At 40.0% G+C, this 21,371-nt stretch overlaps 1 protein-coding gene across 1 annotated transcript; it reads left to right on the forward strand.

The window, feature by feature from the left end:
- The first annotated feature begins 127 nt into the window (after window positions 1-127).
- e2f3 (E2F transcription factor 3) lies at window positions 128-21,220 on the forward strand. The gene is made up of 7 exons (XM_066691464.1): window positions 128-689; window positions 7,012-7,120; window positions 11,355-11,574; window positions 13,533-13,691; window positions 14,375-14,489; window positions 14,726-14,864; window positions 15,651-21,220. Exons 1-7 carry the CDS (start codon window positions 414-416, stop codon window positions 15,899-15,901), a joined length of 1,269 nt encoding a protein of 422 aa, XP_066547561.1. The 5' UTR covers window positions 128-413; the 3' UTR covers window positions 15,902-21,220.
- Window positions 21,221-21,371: the final 151 nt, after the last annotated feature.

Consider the following 21,371-nt stretch of genomic DNA (forward strand, 5'->3'; position numbering starts at 1 on the left):
ATTGGAGACACTCCTCCTCCACGATGTAATTGGTGCATACACACGTTCACGTCACGAAATGTGGGCGGAGACTGAGATAAGGCTAACCAATAGCTACCAATATGCAAATCTAGTTTGAAAAGTTCCCGGGAAATCTGAGTTTCGCGGGAGGGCCTTTCGCGCGTAAACTCTCCCTTCATTCATTGTCAGCTTCCTGGAGCCATTTTTCAGCAGCAAGGACGGGGGCTCTCGTCCGTTTTAAATCCGTTGCATCTACCCGTCTGTGCTTTTAATATAGCCTCAGAATCGGGTATATCGGTACAGTAGACTCTCTTCTAACACAGGCTGCCACTATTTCAGTCCTCAGCCCGGCGGATTTCGAGAAAATCGGCTCCAAAGTAAAGGAGGGACAAAGGGCACTCGAGCCTCTAAAGATGAGAAAAGGGATCTCCCCAGCCCCGGAGAAAGTAACAGTGGCAGGGGTTGGAGGCTCGGCGATAGACAAAAGTGCGATTTTGACGGGTTTGTCGGAAACTTTTACTTCTAGTCTCCCCACCGGCACATACATCCATATCGTCACCCAGCAGTCCTGTATCGCCCCGGCGACAAATGTCTGTGTGTCCGATCCGCCAGCTGGCAGCCTGATTTACTCCACTCCCCACGGACCAGCACACGGGACCGGACAGCGACCTGCGTTAGGACGGCCTCCGGTAACGAATCTGTTTATTAAACCCATAATCGAGCCCTGCGTGAGTATTGCTGTGGCTGTGTTGTGTGTGGGGAAATGTTTACTACGGTAATCGCACCAAAATATGGGGGGGGGGAGTATGCTGCCCCTCCACCTTTGCTACTCGAGTCGTACGGGTTTGCAGACACGCCTGATCTGGTAATCGAGGTCTATCTTTTGCAGCAAAACTTTTTTTCCATCCCCCCCCCCTCTCTCTTCCTGTGCTGGCCTAAAAGGGGGTCACACCCGCATGTAAAAGGTCAATTGCCTTGAAACTCTTCCGCTTGCGTTTTAAGGAGCTGGTTTCATAAATCTGTCGTGCGATCTGCCGGGTATGAGCAGCAAATATCGGCCCGATACGAGCGACACACGCCGCGATCTGTGTGCAGCGGTGTGGCAGCGCAGTGTCGCATCGTTGTGTAGCGGAGCAGCAGCACGCTAGGCCCTGTTTTCGTGTTTTTGGAAAGGGGGGGAGGGATCCGTCTCTGCTCGGCACCTTCCAGATATCGACACAGACCTCCCCGTTTGAGGGCAGCGTAATCGGCTTAGCTTTCAATCCACGTCTAACGTTTGGGCCATTAAAATGACGCATCACGGTGTATATCGGTCACTTCCACTTGATTAGTGTGGTGCATTTCAATAGCGCGTTTTATTTGGCGAAAGTAAAGTTTCTGCGGTTGGAAAGCACGCCTAGATTCTGCAAACGGAAAGAGCTGCAAGTCGGGACAGATATGTGCAACGATGCGCATGTATTGTTTGGGTTACAGTGCAAAGTAGCTAAAGACTTTTTTCAGAGTTGTACTTGCCTTTAATCCATTTGCTTTGATGTGTACACACTCACTTATAGTGGCTGCACATCACTATCTTCAACCATGTGTTTTTATATAGATAAAACACTTAAAAACGAATTAATACCCTATTCTGCATTCTGTAATACCATTTGACATTGATAGCATGTCAGTACTTGATGCAGGAAGCAACAATGTGTACATTTTTGCATACAGGTACTAGTATGAGTAAAATAATTGTTATACTACATTTTTTTGTTTGTATTTAACTAGATCATTAGACCACAACACTTTTTAGCTTCTGAAAAATCCCTCTTAAAGGCAAAGAGAAATGTGTCAGGCATTCACTTGGAGTAGTAAGTATTCTCCCCTTCACTGTGCAACTGCTATATACTTCCCCACCCCACTTCCTTTGAATCCTGCCTTGCCTTCTTAGAAGCCTGTTTTCCTGGAATACTAATACTGGCAAACGCATATCTATGCACAAGGAATCGCAGAGCATCAACAAACATGATGGGTATGGAAAAATAAATGATGCAACAGAAAAAGACCCACTTACCTAAGCTCAAGTTCTCGCCACATCAAGGTCAGGACGTGTCATTCCTCAAAGTGAATGTGTTGGTGATGTGACTTCAGTTGTATCAATGCTGTGAGTAGGCAGCCCCTTTCTTTGCTTTCAACAGTCATGCCTTTCATAATATATGCTTAACATCAAGAATGTACAAAAGTGAAAATTGCGTTTAGCGCCTTTCCTGGCGTAGTGCAGACTATTGGGGAACATGCTATCCCCTCGCCTTCGCAAAGCACATGGCTTTTTCGGGATGCTGTGTCAACTGCTAGTCTGGGTCTCAAGCCAAGCCCAAAACTGACATTCTTGCAGGAGGTTTCACAGACCCTGATTAAGCACTAGCCTTGGATTACCCTACCAAAAATACCATTGTGTAGTCCAGGACAAGTGCTAATCTGGGTCTGGTAAACCAGGCCATTGTGGGGCCCTCACTTGCTTAACTAGCATGTGGTCTGAGATGTTGCTGATCGTGCTTTCACATATTGGGGGCATTTAGTGAGGTTGGCTGCAGATCTGAAGATAAGATTTATACTGTACCTGTATTAGTCAACCTGCATTTGTTTTTTAAGAAATGCACTGGCTGTATTTTACTCTCCTCCCCTTAAAAATAAAAAAAAAATCAAGTTGTCTTTAATCTTGATAGTTTGGTCTTCAAAATAATTACTCTGCATATGTGCATTTCTTTTTTTGTGTGGAGTGCAATATACATGTATATGAAGGCTTCTGTATAACATGCTATTTAAGTTGAAATTGGGGACATTTAAACATTTTTGTGTGGGGGAAAAGGCTAACTTGCTGTTGGCAGACTTTACTCAAATGATGAATTCAAAATTAAGTATCTTTTGTGCAGGGTAGTACTGAGGCTGAACTATGTTTAGTATAAAAACTGCCTTGGTACTAAAGTGCTTTGATGTGCTGTTTTTGAAGTGTTGGGTAGCCATGTAAAACACAATGTGACACAGGAAAGACAGTTGTAACCTCGTTAGTGGTGAATAACTTTATGATCTATTGGAAACTCCCAATACATTGGAAAATTACACATGGTTACTGCATAAAATGGAGACTTCAAATGTGCTTTTTATTAAAAAACAGGATGCACTTACATTAGTGTTTTTGCGCGTGGGAATTCTTTTTGAAAGCATTCTTGTTGCGTCAGTCACAATGTAGCCTCTTTTACTTTGAAAGCAAAGCAAACAGTCGGAGCTGAAATGAAACCTGCTGCTAATTTCTTGTGTTGACGCCGCAGTACAGGAGTATTTTCTAAAATGGCTTCCCAGTGGTTTTTGTGCATTACAAAGAGCACACCTAGACGGTCCTTCTCTTGATGCATTTTGTTTTGTAATAAACGGGCAGCTGCGATTTATACTGTGTTCTGTTAAGCCGTATATAGACTAGATATAAATACATGTTTGAAAAGAGAACCTGGTTAATTTGAAGACATTAATAGCCCTGACAGAAGGCATGGCAATATTTAGACTATGTACTTTGAGTAGTCGAAGGGGCTTATCCACCTACAGATTGATTTGATGAGTGATTCTGGTCTGTGGGGACTCCTGGCTCGGTATTAGTGTGAGGCACTCTAATATGAATCTGAAGGTAGCCCAAAGTGTTCATTGAGGTTTTCATGCCAAGATATGATGCCCTGTGTATTATATAAAAGTCCTGACATAAACCCTGGAAAACTGCAGTTGCTCAGGGGTATAGATTGCAGTCCACATGATATGGCTCTGTGCTGGTTTTCTCCCAGAAATGGGCTGCTGTCTCAGACCAGAGAGATTGGTACTTTCCACACAACTTTAAAGTGCCTTTTCTTTTTATTGATTTTATTATAAAACCCTTTATGGTTTATGGTTCAAGAACAAATCACAATTCATTGCAATCTGGAGTCTTGACTTGAAATTCAAGTGCATTTCTTAATGAATGGGTGTGGTGGTGAGCCACAGGTGGCTTCTGTTCAGGTTACTGCACTGGGTTGGTGTGCCAACTGGCTTCTAAGGGTGATTCCCAAGGTTAAATGTAAACGCAGGATTTGGCTTGTTTTAGTGAATTAAAAACAATGGAACTGGAAGTTCTCGGAGGTGTGTCGGTGCGTTTTACACCTGTACTTCCCTTGCATAGCATTTATTTTCAGTTTGTATGCCCTGTGTATCACATTCAGCCTGAAAATCTAGTCCGTGGGTCCACTGAATATACAGAAGTAACTAAATCCATTTGAGAACATTTTTCCCTCCGTCTCATTATCCCAGAGCCTTAATTTGTGACTTCATTACAACCATGCACAGAACATGGTTGTTGGGTCACTAACAAAGCCCCCGGTGACACTGACTCTTACTTCATATGTGTTTTTTACATCAGTTTAATCCATTGTTTGAAATGGTATGATTCAGAATTGATGACCAGTCAACAATTGTGTGTAAGCAGTGTTTAGTGGAAACATTTAAATGATTGTCCTTTCTAAAAGGTGAACAATGTTTCAAGCATAATACTGTGCTTTAGGTAATCGTACAATGAAGTTAATGTATATGTCAAATCATGCTCTATAACTGCTTTTCTGAACCTGAATATGCCAGGATAGCTTTCTTTAAACATGCCGATTTTTGAATGACCATCTTTTTGTTTTAATGTCGTAATGTCTTGATTTAATTGTCGTTGAACTGCTGTCATTTCAGGCACACTGGCAGGATTATAAATGAGTTGTGGAAAACACAGGCCCTTACCAATACCTCCTCATATTGCAACATAAGCAGTATTAAAATATTCACCACAAGTTCAGGGACATTAAGACTCATTTTATGATCTGTAAATGTTGATTTTAAGGTTTGCACATGCAACTTTTTAATAAAATCTTGTAATGTAACGGATTACATCTGAACTCCCCCGTAAGAATTAAAATACACAAGTGCTTCTCTTCACTCTTCCTTCAGCAGAGTGAGTCATCTACCTAGCTGAACCCTTGATTGGGTACATTCGACCTATTGCATTTGAGAAGTTTATACGTGAATTTGAAATCCCCATCTTGAAATGTAGGCCTTGGTAATGAAGCGACAAACTCGGGTCCCTCACAGCAATGATGATTCCACGCATACGGTGTTTAATGCTCATACAAGAGTTATTGGAATCAAAGTTGAAGCAGACCATTTTTGTTGATGGCCTACAGGTTATGAAAACCATAAGTCTAAACAGGGTTGGAACTGAATTACTGCCAGCATGATTCTCTTTAGAAGTGGGATCTGAATGTACACACTCTTCAATGTTCAATTTTTGTTTATGTAAAATGATTTTGCTTTTAATTGCTCATCTGTACATGTTGAAAATGAATGATCCTTTATTGCTCCTTTCTGCAGCTTTGACAGTAATTTGCGAACAAGAGTTGAGGAGCCTTGTATTGACAATGGAAGTTATTAAATACTCCCAGAAAGCCCAATATGGTTCTGTATGATCAAATGTCATTAAAACATTTAATATCTTGGCATTGTAGTATGTAAAATGTAATGTTCTCATTAAGACGGAAGATTCACAGTGGTTGTACCCCCCCCCCCCCCCCTTTATAAAAGATGCCTAACTTGTAGAATACATTTGAAAAACAGTTATGTGTAAAATTACAAAACATTTGACTTTGGTTAAGGCTTCTTAAAGATTGGGCTAATTCTATCTATGCTTACAGCTATAGGAACATGTCTAAGAAGTAATTGATTGTCTGTATCGATTGAAGTGGCCAAGTCAGAAGCACATTTGGAGCGCTTTATTCAGTTAGTCCAAATGGCATCATGGGTACAGGGATGTGCAAGCTTAAGGGATCTTCTTGGATAAAATCTTGTTCGCGAGCTGCTGTGCACCTCCAGACCAAACTAAGCAGCAGGGAACCGAAGTTCCGCTTTGCAATCGGTTCGAGACTGGTGCAATTCGTATGAAACACACCGGAGATTGCACTGAATAAATACGCAACGTGCAACAATTTCAAAGATTGTACGGAGTTACGGTCCATATAATGAAATCAGTCAGTTGAAATAAATTTAATTGGACCCTAATCTATGGGTTTGAAGTCTCAAGTTTTGAGGGAGCATCCAGTTGGCCTACTAATACCCTGGTGAGGAAGACGAGCCACAGATGAGCTTCCCCGAGAGACTCTTTCTGAGAGTTTGTGCAGAAAATCTTTGGTTGTGCAAACCCACAGTTTCATCAGATGTCCAGGCGGCTGGTCTCGGAGGTAAAGAAGCCGAATGCGGAGGTCCTGGGCTGGCCTGGCTTCGCAGGGTATGTTGGACGCGGCTTATAGTAGAGAAATCAAGATTAAATTCTTTGCAGGGATGTCCTCCACAGCTGTTGCCAATCGCACGCTCCCTCAAAACTTGAGACATCTGTGGCATTGTGTTGTCACAAAACCGCATTATTATAGAGTGGTATAGAATTGTACCCGGCACAAGGTGCACCTGTGTAATGATAATGCTGTTTAATCAACTTCTTGATATGCCACATCTGTCAGGTGGATGGATTATCTTTGCAAAGGAGAAATGCTCATAAATGGGGATATAAACAAATTTGTGCACACAATTTGAGATTTGCCTTTTTGTGTGTATTGAATTTCACTGGGATCTTTTGTTTCAGCTCATGAAACACGGGATCAACATGTTGCCTTTGTATTTTTGTTCAGTCTATTTTTAGCTTTGTGCATCAGTCTATACAATCCGTTCCAAATTAGCAGACAAGTTTGAAAGAGTTCCAGGAAGTGTTGACACCCTTCATCTCCTGCAGTCCAGAATTGTCAGACGGATGCACAACTGGAGTCTGTAGATTCCTCCCGTTTACAGCTGTGGCCTTTTGCATTTCTAGGGCAGTGTATGTATGAGCTTTCGGTGTCAGGCTTTGCGTAATCAACGTTCTTATAAAGCAGAAGAAACTCTTAGTTATCAAGGGGGAGAGATACTCATGCGCTGAATGCTTTTCCACAGGCAAAGAGGAGGCTGGAGCTGGATGACACTGAGCAATATCTTAGTGAACCAGCGAAGACTCCTAAAGGGAAGGGCAGAGCCTCAACCAGAAGCATCACCAGCCCCAAAAGTAAGGCCCGTCCTGGATACCGATAGATCCAAATCTCAGAAACAGTTTACCCTTTCTTGGTTTGCATTCTACAATTTGTGCCCATCTTTTGAATGTGGATCCAGTGGATATTAAAGGTGAAAGGATTTGTGGGAGCCAGTTCAGTCTAACTTAAAACTTATCCATATGCTTTGCTAGATTCTTCTTTTGCTCCAAGTGGCTTTGTGTGTGGGGTGTAGGAAAGTTTACAAAGGTTTACTCAATAATCAGTTAAGACTAATGCAGTCTTTTATCAAGCAATCCAGAGGTTGAAGGTTCCTAAAATTATGGTTTTATATATCTTTGTTTTGCTAATGAGTAAATAAGGTGTATGGGGATTTTTCCAGTTTGATTCCATCATGTAAACAACAGTTAATAATGTCCATTTTAGATTTTCAGGTTTCAGGATGTCGTATCACAACTTCCCGGATGGTGGAAAAACTAGAAAAGCACTGGATTTGTTTTCCCAGCGGCAACTCGAGTCCATGAATTCAATACTACTTTAGCATTAACGTCTTGCCCCTTAATAGCGTGATTTCTCATTTTCTTTCAAAATGTACACTCGCCCAAATACACAACTGTGGGGGGAGAAAAAAAGGCAAAAGCAAATCAATGTGGTTTTAAAAATTGAATAGTAATTTTGCATAATACAGAACTGATATGACTCGTTTCAATGATTTTTCTTATTTGTAGTTACCGCACGGCTTCATATGTATTGGATTCATCATTGCCAAGTCCCTGATTATTTTGCATACTGAAACGTGATTTGTATTTATTTTTCATCCTCCCTGACTCTTCCTGGTCGCTCAGAAGTGGAGGAAATGTTTTGGTAATGCTACATATAACACACAGTGCTAGATTTGAGTTTATTAAATTACTAAAACTTATTGAAATTTGATTCTTCTGAGAGCTTTTCGTACAGTATAGCTCCCTTTTTCATATTTTAGACAATTGAGTATTTCAGATCTACCTCAGCTGTTTTCATTCAAGTGTGCATAGCTGGCAGTCATATACTAAGAATAAAAGAAACCATAATACTCGCGTGTATCCATGTCTTCAGTTTCTTAAAACTGTTTCCAGGATAAAAATGTTACTTTGTGAAAGTGTAGGTGTCATTAGGAATTAGACTATTTGGTTGAATTGCATGCAACTTTAAAATATTGATAGCGTTTGATGAATCCATAAACGCATAACCTTTTACTATGTGCTCAACTTTTAATTAGTGTCTAAATCTTTTAACAGGCATGTTCTCTGTGCATTGTATTTGCTGATGCCTGTTGATTACAAGGGCAGATACTGGGATGTCCCTCTAGTTCCATCTTCTCTCTAAAAAAAAAAAAAAAAAAAAAAAAAAAAAAAAATATGGGTCGATCGTGTCATGTGGTTCTTATTTTACAGACGAGGAGAAAACATTATGGACGACAGTCATACCGGCATTACTTCTATGTGGACTACTGTTTTTGTTGACTTCCACAAAACTGTTATAGCTGTTTTTTGCTGAATAGTCCAAACTGTTGTAGCAGCCATCACCGCAAGAGTCATTTACTTTTTTGCAAGCAGTGCAAGCCGTTTTGTGTGTTAAGGCCTGTGCCACCATCCCGTGGAGATATCCGGTCTGGTGGAGGATGGAATACATGCCAGATATTATTATTTTTTCCTAAAATGAGTGTCTTGGAAGTCTGATAGTAATATATTGCTACCTGATAAGGTTCCAGTCATACCTGTTCAAGCCCACTGAAGCAAATACGTTGCTCTTTAATTTAAAATGCAAAAGACCTCTGTGAATTATAACTTACCCACAGTTCTTGCAGCACGGTGTCACTTCAGTATACATGGCCATTGTTTCACTGACCTTACCTGAGAACTGTGGTTGTTTGTGGTAATGGCAAAGCTCAAAGTTAATTGGATTTAGAAAATAAATGAATCTTCTCAAATGTGTTTTTTCCAGAGGTGTTTGTTCTGTAAACTGACATTTCACAACCATATTACTCTCCCCCTTCTCCTTGGGTTTGTTTGGGGGTATTGTATTCAGTCAGTTGCAGTATCTTCTGTAGAAGGGAATGCTGATCTATAGCAATTACACTATAGTCCTATATCAATGTAAAGTACACTAAGTTGATAATCTGATTTTATATATTTATATTCAAATTTAGTTGCTTTAAAGCTTGCAGTCGTGACACTGAAGTTAGAATTAATGTCATATACACAACCTACTCCACACATCAAAAGCAAAACCAAAAACAAACATAAATGGAGAATTATTACGAGTCTCTGAATATCCCTGTGAGCACAGTCTACTCAGTCATAAAGGAAGGGATGGTGCCTTGTATCACCCAGACACTGCCTAGATCAGACCATCCCTCCAACCGGAGCAGCAGAGCAAACTGGAAACTGGTGAGGGATGACACTGTGAGGATAACAACTATGAAAGAGCTGCAGGCTTCAATGACTGAGATCGGAGAAAATGTGCATCGGTCAAAAATATCCAGAACACTTCACAAAAAACAACTATGATAGGATGGAAGCAATTGCTGAAAAATAAGCATCTCAAAGCACCTGATTAATCCTGAAAAAGGTTTTGTGGCCAAACCAGAGCAAATTTGAACTTTTTGGTCTTAATGCCAAGGTTTACATTTGCCACAGACCCAGCACTGCACATTTCCCAGTTGACACCATCCCTACAGACTGAAAGGCATGTTAGGAGTGAAGGAAAATTTGATGGAGCAAAGTACAGGCAAAGATTAGAGGAAAACCTGTTGCAGTCTGCAAAATACTTTAAAAGGGTGAAAATGCACGTCTGCAGGACAATGACCCAAAGCACAAGGCTAAAGCTACATTGGAGTGGCTAAAGAATAAGAAGGGAAATGTCAAGAAGAATGGGCAACAGTTGCACGCAGCTAGTGTGTAAAGTTGGTAAAGACTTACCCAAAGAGACTTGCAGCTGTAAATGCTGCCAGAGGTGCTTCCGCCAAATATGTAGTTTGATGGGTCTGAATTTTTATGCAATCAACATATTTCTGTTTTTTAATCTTTACTTTTTGCTGACATTAAACAAAAATTAAAGTATGTTTTGTTATTTCACAAAATGGGACACCATACGAAGGGTCTGAATTGTTTTTCAAGGCATTGGTTGTATGTTATACATACACACGTTTAGTTTTACTAAAACAGTTTAAGAAAACTTAATAAACCAATCTGTTGCGTCAGTGTTACAGAAAGCTCCATCAGGGACTTAAATGAATTTAAAATCTTAAAAAAAAAAAAAAAAAACATACTATAAAATGGTATTGCATTTTTTTTCACAAGGGATTGTTTTCCTGCGTCACTTGTTTCCAGGTTTCTATTTTATTTATGCATATCAGCATATGTACATTATATGTTTTTGAAGCTGAAGCAACCTCTAAACAACCTGATATACAAAAGACAAAAATTTTGTGTGGATCGTACTCCAATAAAAGTTATAGTTCACCCTATGAACACATTTGATTGTGAAAATTACACCGTTATGTTAGAATATTGGAAAGAATAACTCGGTCTTCAATGTTTTTCCTGCAGCTGTGGACACAGCAATGTTTTGTGTTTTCTACAGAAACAAATTACTGCCGAGCAAAACTTTGAAACTCTTTAACGCGATTTATTAGATAACAGACTCGGGATGCTACGAGGACAATGAATCCGAGGCTGCTTTCGTTTTTCGCTATCCAGGAAGATATGATATGACACATCCTGAAAGACTGATTTTGACATTCTATTAGTTGGTGTCTTTTAAGTTTGAAAGTGTGAAAAGTTGCTTATATGGTCAAACTGGAAAAATGCTATACATCTTACATATACACTAATTGTAACAGGTGCAGATGCCTAAAATCATAATTTGAGGAACCTTGCTAGTTAACCTGTAAGTAAGGAATTATTTTTTTTTTTTTAAGTAGATTTTACAAATATTTCTTGGCAGGTTTAAGGAGAGTTTGAATTTATTGCTATAAAAGTTCCATATATTTTCCCGTATTACCTTAAGTGTAAACACGACTTTAGACTTATATGTACCTCAAGCTTTGCTTTAATTTTGTGCAAATTGTCTGTGTGGGGGGGGGGGGGCAACACACTACATTATTCAATTTAGCTGAGGCGAAATGTCTCGGCTGACTTGAATGCTTGTAGTTTAGGTACATAAGAGCAGAGCAGGCCTGTGACAGATAAGGACGCTGTCTTTTTGCAGCTACGAAGTCCTCCTCGGAGAAGACGCGCTATGACACGTCACTGGGCCTGCTGACAAAGAAGTTCGTGCAGCTCCTGGGTCAGTCGTCGGACGGTGTGGTGGACCTGAACAGGGCAGCCGAAGTCCTCAAGGTCCAGAAGAGACGGCTCTACGACATCACCAATGTGCTGGAGGGCATTCACCTCATCAAGAAGAAATCCAAGAACAACATTCAGTGGATGTACGTATCTTCTGAGGGTGGTGGGGGGGGGGGATTATAGTGGGTCTGTATCAGTTTTTGCCAAACAAGCCCTCTAGGGAAAAGACTAATGATGATGTGGCACTTCCTTATTTCCAAAAGAAGTCCTGTTCTATCATTTCCCTAGGACTTCCCCTATCCTTGTGCAAAATATGTCTAAGATTTGAAGTTGATCTAAATCCAGGGTCCTGTTTTAGGAGTAGGAACGTGACTATTGCAGAGATGATCACTAATACATTTTAGTTATTGGTAAGCATTCTCACATTATAAAATGTATGGTCACACACAGTTTTAGCATCTTCATATAATCTGAATGTGCACAAGGAAGAGCATTTAAAAAAACCAAAAACATAATAGTCTGACCTGTTCAGTATACATTGCTTTATTGTTGTTCAGAGAACGCTCCACAATATCTTTATAATATGCTTTCCTCCTAATGTTATTTGAAAATGTGAAACTATTAAAGATAAAACGAAACCAAACAGAATGAGTGTAGTTACTTTAGCAGGTCATGCTGTAAATTATCTACAACTACAGGGAAAACGTCTTGCAGTACTGAAAAGTTCTTTAAAAATCCTCAGACTGAAATGAAGCACCCTTTAATGAGGAGGAAATCTGAAACTGGTACCAGGCATAATTGAAGGGGTTTTGAAGCATTTGTCTTGCTGAGCAATTAAAAGTGAATTTATCTTGCGCAAGCCCTGGAATCTAGTTACATGGCCGGCAGAAATTCCTTCTGATCCAGAATGGAGGGCCGGGGGGGTCCTTGCTTTCTCTACAGGGCAGCCAGTCAGTACAAGAATAGTGTTTTTTAAACTGGAGCTTCAATACCCATTCTAGGCTTTTTCATGAATGCACTCTGAGGCACATGTAATGCCATACCTCAGTCCAGGATCCTTTTTTCAGTTCTGTGTTTATCATACAGGGGAGGTTTTGAAAATATAGTTTTAAAATTTTAAAAATATATTTTGGGCAGCAGCAACTGGCTTTAAAACATAATGTTTTTCAACCCACGGTTTCAGTTAGAAAGTGACATTTTAGAATGTTTTCGTCTTTGCGATGAGGTGAAGAAACACCTTAACGTGTTGTCCTCTCCTCGTGTGCCGCTGGGACAATGTGTTCTGAAAAGGTTTAGAAAGAAAACGTACATCTTTGATATTTCATTTATGTTATGGAGATGGGGGAGGCGTGGGTGTTGAGGTCTGGGTAGTGCTTCAATACATAGTGTATACGTTTGGTGTCTGAGGCAGGATGTGGGAGACTTTTTTTTTTTTTAAGCATATCCTAAACTCAGGAGGCCTGAAATGGCCTTAACTGAATTCTATATGGAAACACTGTGGCCATTGTTAGCAGGGTAGGTTGGCTGTAGTTCAGCTGCTAGGCTTTGCCCATCCAGCACCAGATAGTCAGCTGCTGTCAGAGGTCAGAGGTCAGAGGTTCCTGCCAGTGAGTCTTCATAGTGCTTACGTTGCACACTGCTGGTTTTCTAATGGTTTTTATCTACAGTTCAACAGCTGGGTGTGTTAACTGGTTGAAAGGATTTCCCCAAGATAGCTCATGTTGCAGAGACTACTATGCTACAAGTCATTGTTTATGCACAGTTTAGTTATTTAAATTTTTGTATGTATAAAGAAAGACCTCTGTTCCCATGACAAACTTGTTAAATCAGATACTGAATACAGGTTTTCCCCAGTGCTTTTATTCATTGATTTATTTGTGCAAATTGCATGTGTATATTGATTTAAAAAAAAATGTAGATATTATTTTGGCCAGCGTGAGTATTGTTCTTGTTCCATATTCCTGCATGAGGTGCCTAAATCTCTGACCCTGTATTATAACGAAGCCGGGTGCTGGTAATGGCTGGCCCATTGTTTGAGAGTGCTAGAATTTGTTTGTGTGTCACTACTGTTGTGTGACCTGTGACCTATCTGCACGGATAGGGGCTGCAATCTGTCAGATGATGGGGGGACTCTGAACCGCTGCCAGAGCCTGAGCAGGGAGGTGGCTGAGCTGAGCCAGGAAGAGAAAAGGCTGGACGAGCTCATTCAGAACTGCACCCTTGATGTTCGGCAGCTCACCGAGGAGACGCACAACCAGAAATATCCTTTCGTTGCGGGTCACTCGACTTCCCTTTGTAGGGGCGTTTTTGTGGTGCATTGATTCTTCAGTTGTGAGCTTATGATCCGGTTCGGTCTGCTTAGTGGATCGTACTGAAATTCACCCAGTCTGTCCTGTTTCAGAAGAGCTGAACAACCCCCTCCCCCCCCAGCCTAGATTGCAATCGTGGTAGTAAACAGTTTAAAAATGTCAGAAGTGAATGACATGTAGAGTCTTAGAGAACACAACATCTGTATTTATGATCAGTCCAGATGTCTGCGATATGACAGTCAATAAAGTATTGCTTTGTTGCATTAAAAGCATATTAAAAATTGACTTGGAGATTTTAATGCATAGCTTTCTAACTTTAATGCTGTTGAGATAACCCTAGCTTGACAATCCAAATATTCCACTACAACTACAATCAGTTTTTATTTGTTATAGTGCCCTTCGCAAGGTTGCTTCACAGAATAGAAGTTATTGTAAATATTATAAATAAAAACTTTAGGCACTATGTTTATTAGGAAAAGTGTTATTTTCCCTGTCCATAGGCACTACGTTTATTTGCCAGCTGCTGCGGTTAAAATGGCACAGTGTCCCAGAGGCTCACCTCCGCTCCTCTGTTCAGAAATTTTAAGTTTTCTATGATTTCGGAGCCTGGTTTTCATTCTTTAACCATCCTCACATTTGCGTACGTAACGTATCAGGACATCCGAAGGATCCGGAGCTTCAGAGATCAGACTGTGATCGCGGTGAAAGCTCCCTCGGAGACTAAGTTGGAAGTGCCCGATCCACAAGAGGTGAGCAGAGTGCTGACCAGTGTGTTGTGTTTACGGGTTTGCTGAGGAAGCGGTTATTACTCAGAAATGGCAAATCATGTAAATACTGTGCATTATACCTGCATACTTGGTGGAAGACATGGGTATTGTTAAATAGTTTGGGTGTTAAAGAAAATGTTGTAGCTCAATAGATATCTCAGTGCTTCATATGAAAGTCCACAACACCACATCCTGATTTTTATTTTATTTTCCCTCAGAATCTGCAAGTCCACTTAACCAGCACACAGGGTCCCATAGAAGTTTTTTTATGTCCAGACGAGAATATCCCCAACAGTCCTCTTAAAAACGCCTTGGACCTGAATGGAAATACGTCTCCTTTGGTGAAAGTGTTACAAGGTAAGCACCTTCTCGCAATCATGCACACCTGGACAGGACTTTTGAAGTGAGTGTTTAGGGAGTCCCAGTAAAGAGTAATTTGCTGTAAAATAATAATTCAGAAATAATGGCCTCATTATATTATACATGGCGAGGCACTCATACTGATGCAGGGTCATACATACAGCTCTGCAAAATGTATACATGAAGTCAAATTACCTGAACAGCCTCAGTTTCAATCCAAGTAGATCTAGCTATTCCATTGAAACTGTTATTGATAACCTACATTAATGTTGAATATTGAAATCCATATGTTAAGGATAACTTAACTCTGATATTAGTATTGATTTGTTAAAAGCACTGAGGCTCGGTTTTGTAAGTGTGAAATCTATTTTGCGGAGAATACGGAGGGAATCTTGGAATTCTGGGGACAAAACGGAATCAGGCATTTGAACACACCGATCAGCCATAACATTATGAGCACGGACAGGTGAAGTGAATAACACTGATAATCTCGTTATCATGGCACCTGTCAGTGGGTGGGATATATTAGGCAGCAAGTGAACATTTTGTCCTCAAAGTTGATGTGTTAGAAACAGGAATAATTGGCAAGCGTAAGGATCTGAGCGACTTTGACACGGGCCAAATTGTGATGGCTAGACGAGCGGGTCAGAGCATCTCCAAAACTGCAGCTCTTGTGGGGTGTTGCCGGTCTGGCCATACAAATGCTTGAACATACAACAAAATACACAAAAACCTATATTAAAACACAAGTGCAATTGCTCTTTTCTGCTTCTTTTCTCCTAGAATCCGGCTCCTTGGTGCCCGATTGTCCAGTGACGGTGTCCAGCATTTCTCCCCTGACATCCCCCATCACCAGCCTCCTACAGCAGACTGAGGACCAGATTGCCACAGTGGAGGGGCCTTTCGTAAACTTATCTCCTCCCCTGATTCACGAAGACTACTTACTGAGCCTAGGGGACGAGGAGGGAATCAGTGACCTATTTGACGCGTACGGTCTAGACACACTCCCACTGGACGACCTCCTTTGCAACTGATGTGCACCCCATTGGTCTGGTTGGACTAACCATCTAGAAGGAACCAGGAGGAGACCCTTTCGGCCAATGAGAAGTGCATATCATTGGATGCCTAGGGTCTCTTGCGAAGATCCGTGACGGCGAAAAGCGGATTGCCTTAACTTGTACACCTCCTGCAAGGGTACAGCGGATTTTAAACCTTGATGTGAGATCTGCCTTATGAATTTGGGCACGAACCCTCCACAAACATTGCGTTTCAGGTTGCCACCGTCTCCTTTTCCACAACAGCAAAGCGGCTTTTTACAGAGTACAGAATAAAGTTGGCCGGCCAGGGGATTTTTCCGCTTTGGAATTAGTAAATCAGTATTTCTGTTTTCTTCTTCAAATGCTTTCTTCACCCAGCCATATGTGTTCATGCAATGCTTTTCAGATGCTGTCAGAGATTAGAAGATAGCACAGTCACACCCAACACATTTTTGAAGCCGTCGGCAGTTCTTGAAGGTCAACTGCTCCACTCATTAGGGTTTCAGTATAGGGGTCAACTATGCTGTTTTTGAAGGTGTCTGTATGACCATCTGGTTGTGGTTCAGGGGTGAAATAATACAAAAAATATAATAAAGGGAGTTCCTTAGTGTCGGAATAGAAAATTGCCCTGGAATGAAGTGTCCTCGCTACACTAGTATTATGTTCCCTAATCTCTTGGGGGAGATTATTTATTTGAGACAGAAAGAGAAAAAAAAAAAAAAGTTATACATCCTGTAGTTTAGTCTATTAAGGAAAATGCTTGTTATTTTTTTTGGTTTTGTTTTGCAAGTAAAATGAGTTACATTTCTTCTAGTGACTAAAGCACAGAAGCTGGCAGGCCTATATGTTTCATTACACTCCAAGGCACCTCGGTTCACCACTGGGATCAAAGAGATGGAAAAGGCGTTCTTCTTGTCGGTCCTGTTAGACTTATGCATGGTTTCCTAGTTTAGCTCTCTAACCTACTCTCTGAAGCAGTTATGCGAGTTAGTATTGTCTGTCTAGGCCACGGTGCGAGCGTCACAGAGCTTCAGGGTATGTTTCTGTAATTGTCATCACGTTCTCCTGTTCAGGTGATAACAGTCACTGCCCACCATATCATACAGCAAATCTTCACTGAAACATGGCCACGTTGTTCTGGACACGTGCGATTTACAAGCATAGGTGAGCTTTAATTGAGATCCATGCAATTGAAAGTAATCAATGTCTGTTAAATTCACAGTGTAGAGAGTTATATCTCTACTGATGTAAGAAATCAGCATTTTTGTTCTGAACTGCCTGATTAGTTATTTAAAGCAATTGGTGGGGAAATACTGCTCCCCTCTCAAAATCATAATTTGCTATGGTCTGTCTCCAAACGAAACCTTTTTCGCACAATCTTGACTCACTTTTCAACCTATTTTCACCCATTAGTAGAGTGTCTACAACTCTTGCAGTCTTTGGATCTGACCAAAGGGATTCTGTCCACCCTTATCAGAACATTAAATCTGTAAAGAATGGAAGATATGCTTTTTTTTTTTACACAGTAAAATTAGTTCAGGCATGCTTCAAAATGATTTGAAAGAGAAACAAAAGAAACCAGAACCATTCATTTTCAGTCATGTTCAATTCATGTCTTCTCTGTTTTGGAGAACTTTTGATTCTAACTCACAATGCCAAAGCTGGTCAGATATATGAAGTTGATGGAAATTTGAATTACACTGCTAATGCTCAGCCAATGACATTTTCTAGGCGTGGTCCAGCTGCATTCTTGTGGGAAGATCTGGAAGGTTGTGTTAGACGTATGCTTGAGCTTTATCTTTTTAAATTTTATCTTTAACTTCTCCAAATGCATAGGTCTTCCTCAAACAAAGACCCACATGCTATAAAGGAATGTAATGCAAGCCCTACCCACACCACACTAAACTCTCAGTTCCCCATGCACTTTAGACCCTCCCTGACAGACTCGTGTACGAGTGGCAGGGAATGGGAACCACAAGAGCTGTTGGCACCAGTGGGGGACAGGTGGTAAAGCAGCTGTGCTAAACCAGGTGTGCTGACACATTGCACTGACAAGGTGCAAAGGGTTGAATACATTTTAGAAGAAGCAGGTACCTCCTTTGGGGGTGGGTGGGACATCTTTGAAGAATATAAGACTTAAATTGAATTCTCGTTTTAAAAAGATGTTTGTTTAGGTTTGCCATGTAATCTCCCTCCTCTGCCTTTTTAATATAATCATTGATTTAGCCTGAATTAGTGATTCACCCTCCTTGGTGCAATTGGCCCTCGCTTATCCCGACCTTTACTCTGTCGTTGCTGTGTTATCTGACATTAGGTTGGGTATTAATTCAATCTTGCAAATATTGTCAATGTTTTCAGTTCACTATGGACCATAGTCTGGATTTAGTCATTTTAAAATGTAAATGTTTTATCCGCGTAGTTATTTAAAGGGAACGTGTTTTGCTTTTATGGTATTTTAAATTCTTTGGATTTAATGCTGTGTCCACCATTAATTCAGATATTTCTCACACACTATGTATGTGTTTATAAGCCCTGAAATGTCCAGTTGAGATCTGCTGCAGTTTGGAGAATAATTGTGCCGAGGAAGTGACTTGTTGTCCACAACCTTGAAAGCTCTTTCAAGTCGACGTATTGTCATTGAAGCAGTGCAATGGGAAACTGGTCAATTCAGCTGGAGAAGATTGCCGCTCTGATTCAAACGTGATGAAATCAAGGTTTTATTTAAAATGTGTTGCTTAGTATCCCTGCTTTTTGTGGGTTTGACCGTTTCTACATTGTTAGAAGTCCTTGTAAGAAGCTATAATGCTGTGGTACACTTTCACTTGCACATGATGTAATTGTACATTATAGCAGACTACCTCTGAACCTTGCTTAAAGTCAGTAATGTTTTGCTAAAGATTGCTACTGGTCTATGGCCTAATGAAGCTTTTTCTAATTTCCATTTCTATATTCATGATGTCGGAGAGAAGATGGTAAGCGCTTGACAACTTTCAAAACCACATCTGTACATTTTGTAATGTTATGTGCGTCTGACACATAAGCTGCCTTTGACCTCTCTATACCCCCCCCCCCATGTTTTACAAGATTTCTTAATGTTCTTTCAAATGATCAGTTTCATCAAGTAAAACAAAATACTGTCCAATGCTGAGTAGGTTTAAAATTGTTCTTTTTATGTTTTGATGGTACAAATGTAATGTTATATTTGGGACATCCCTGAGAGAAATGTTTGAATATGAGAGCCCCCTAGTGGTTGTAAAAGCAAAATTTCCACAATGCAGGATTTCATAGGATCTTTTTAATGTTGGTATCAAATCATGTTTTGAACAGATGTGTCGAGCACCAGAAGAATTGCAATGCGTGTGTGTGTGTGTGTGTGTGTGTGTGTGTGTGTGTGTGTGTGTGTGTGTATACTGACATCACTTCACCTTTGTTGGAACGTGAAGTTTGTGCCTTTTGTCAAATGCAAACTTTTCTTTACCAAATATGTACTAGGACAAAATGCTTATCTTTACCACTGTGCTAACAGGCTGGTTGTAATGCTGCTTCAAAATAATCCCCTTTCCCCCAGTTGTTACATAAGAAGTTAACCATAATGCCATGTGCTATGGTTGCTTTTTCCCTATATAACCTAATGTTGGTGTTTTTATTTTATTTGTACAAATCTTTATCACTCAAATAATTATACCTATCTGTAACAGTTGTAAACAAGCCTATTTATACCATTGATTCCCACCTGTGGGAAAGATTTCCAATATGGTAATTTCTTGTAATTCACAAAATGGATACCCGTCCTCTTCCAGATTGGCTTAAATATTCATATTTTAAATTCAACTTATAGTCACTTTTGTAATATTAAATAAACTGGCATCAGCCTCTTGTGCAGCTGTTTTAAAGTCTTAAAACACATTAGTGCCATTGAAATATCTCTGCAGATAACTGTTTCAGTAGGTCATTTGGGGCTAATTTTTCAGTGTCAGTGCTAGAATTGCTACAACTTGTTTGTATAGTACAATTTTTGTTTGGCAGTATAGGTAGAAGCACAACACAAGGTACCAACCTGAAAGTGTTTAATAATGTTGTGCTTATTTCCCCCCACACACAAACACGCACGCACACACAATTTTGTGAGAAAGGTCTGATAATAGGTCTGATTTAATTTATATCCCTTTTTTCCATGTAAACTAAATACTTAATTTATGACTGTTTTTGTTTCTTAAATATCTCTAGACAGATTTCTACAAATCCCCTCATACCATTCCTAATAATAACGGAACAAAACTCACTTTACATTGCAATGCCCAGCCAATGCCCCCTGAAAACATGCTGTAAAATATTCAGATCATTAATTTTGCAGCTCAGTGTTTACACCCTACTAATCCTTCACTTTTCAAGTGTCTCTCTCCTGAGGATGGGGGTGAGCTTGTACAGTAGGGAACCCAAACCAAGAACACTAGGGAGAATTGCCAATAACTGGACTATGATGCCCCCTGGCCCATGTGTGTTTTGGTAAATGTATACAGAGCACTTTCATATCCATCAATATCACATAGTTTATAGGTTTATAAACATGAACTATATTCTCACACATGTATTGATACATGTATGGCGAAGACAACAAACACTAAACAGGTTGACTAGTTGAATACTTGGTGGGGGGGGGGTTGTACCTCTGATTTGTTAACCGTTGTCGGTTTAGTTTAGGCTGGTACACATCTGTAGAAATGCACTGAATATTGAAGGTATCGTTCTTGCATGGTACACTGACTTTATTATACAATTTCAAAATACATCTGTGCCTATTTAAAGTTAAGTCTGCAATAAATGTACTGTAACACAGTTTCTAATGAACTGTCCCCATCTTTTAAAATACTGCCAGACTGTTTGAGTACAGGCAAAGCTTTTTTTTCTCTTTTTATCAAAATGAATTGTATATAACATTGGGAATTATTTAAAGGTAATGTTTTATATGTGTGCATGGTTGTATTTGTGTGTTCAGTGAATGAGGTTGGGAATTTTCGGATTTCGTTTTGTTTGTTCTGGAAGTGTGATTTTTTTTTTTATCCTTTTTAAATCTATATGTTCAAGTAATCTTGCTGTATTTTCTGTTTTCTGAAAAGCTTTGATATTGCTTCTGTACATGGAAAACGTCTTTGAACAGTCCGACAGATGTTCCTCTCCTTTCCCGTTTATGCGATTGTGAATTTATTTTGTTAATCTGAGAAGGTCTGAAATTCACCAAAAAAACAACAAAAAAAAAACAAAAAAAACAACAACACTTGAATAAGAGCAATAAAATCTAAGCAACCTTGAAAGAAATGACGGGTCTTATTCAAAACAGCTGGCTCTGAAGACTTACACATTCAAAATGTCAACCCCCCTTTTTGTTTTTTGGTCGGCCCCTTTATTCTAGGTGGCTTATGAGGTAAACGTGTCGATATAATTACACAAAATAATAAAAACTCTAGGT

The sequence above is a fragment of the Amia ocellicauda genome, chromosome 18 (assembly GCF_036373705.1).
Source record: "Amia ocellicauda isolate fAmiCal2 chromosome 18, fAmiCal2.hap1, whole genome shotgun sequence".
Classification (NCBI taxonomy): domain Eukaryota; kingdom Metazoa; phylum Chordata; class Actinopteri; order Amiiformes; family Amiidae; genus Amia; species Amia ocellicauda.

What these genes read in the sequence shown, in the direction of transcription:
- e2f3 (XM_066691464.1), top strand. Translation starts at nt 414, where the DNA reads ATGAGAAAAGGGATCTCCCCAGCCCCGGAGAAAGTAACAGTGGCAGGG. An exon ending in AAGAACAACATTCAGTGGAT is followed by an intron (nt 11,575 to 13,532) that starts GTACGTATCTTC and finishes CTGCACGGATAG; the next exon opens with GGGCTGCAATCTGTCAGATG. An exon ending in GAGGAGACGCACAACCAGAA is followed by an intron (nt 13,692 to 14,374) that starts ATATCCTTTCGT and finishes AACCATCCTCAC; the next exon opens with ATTTGCGTACGTAACGTATC.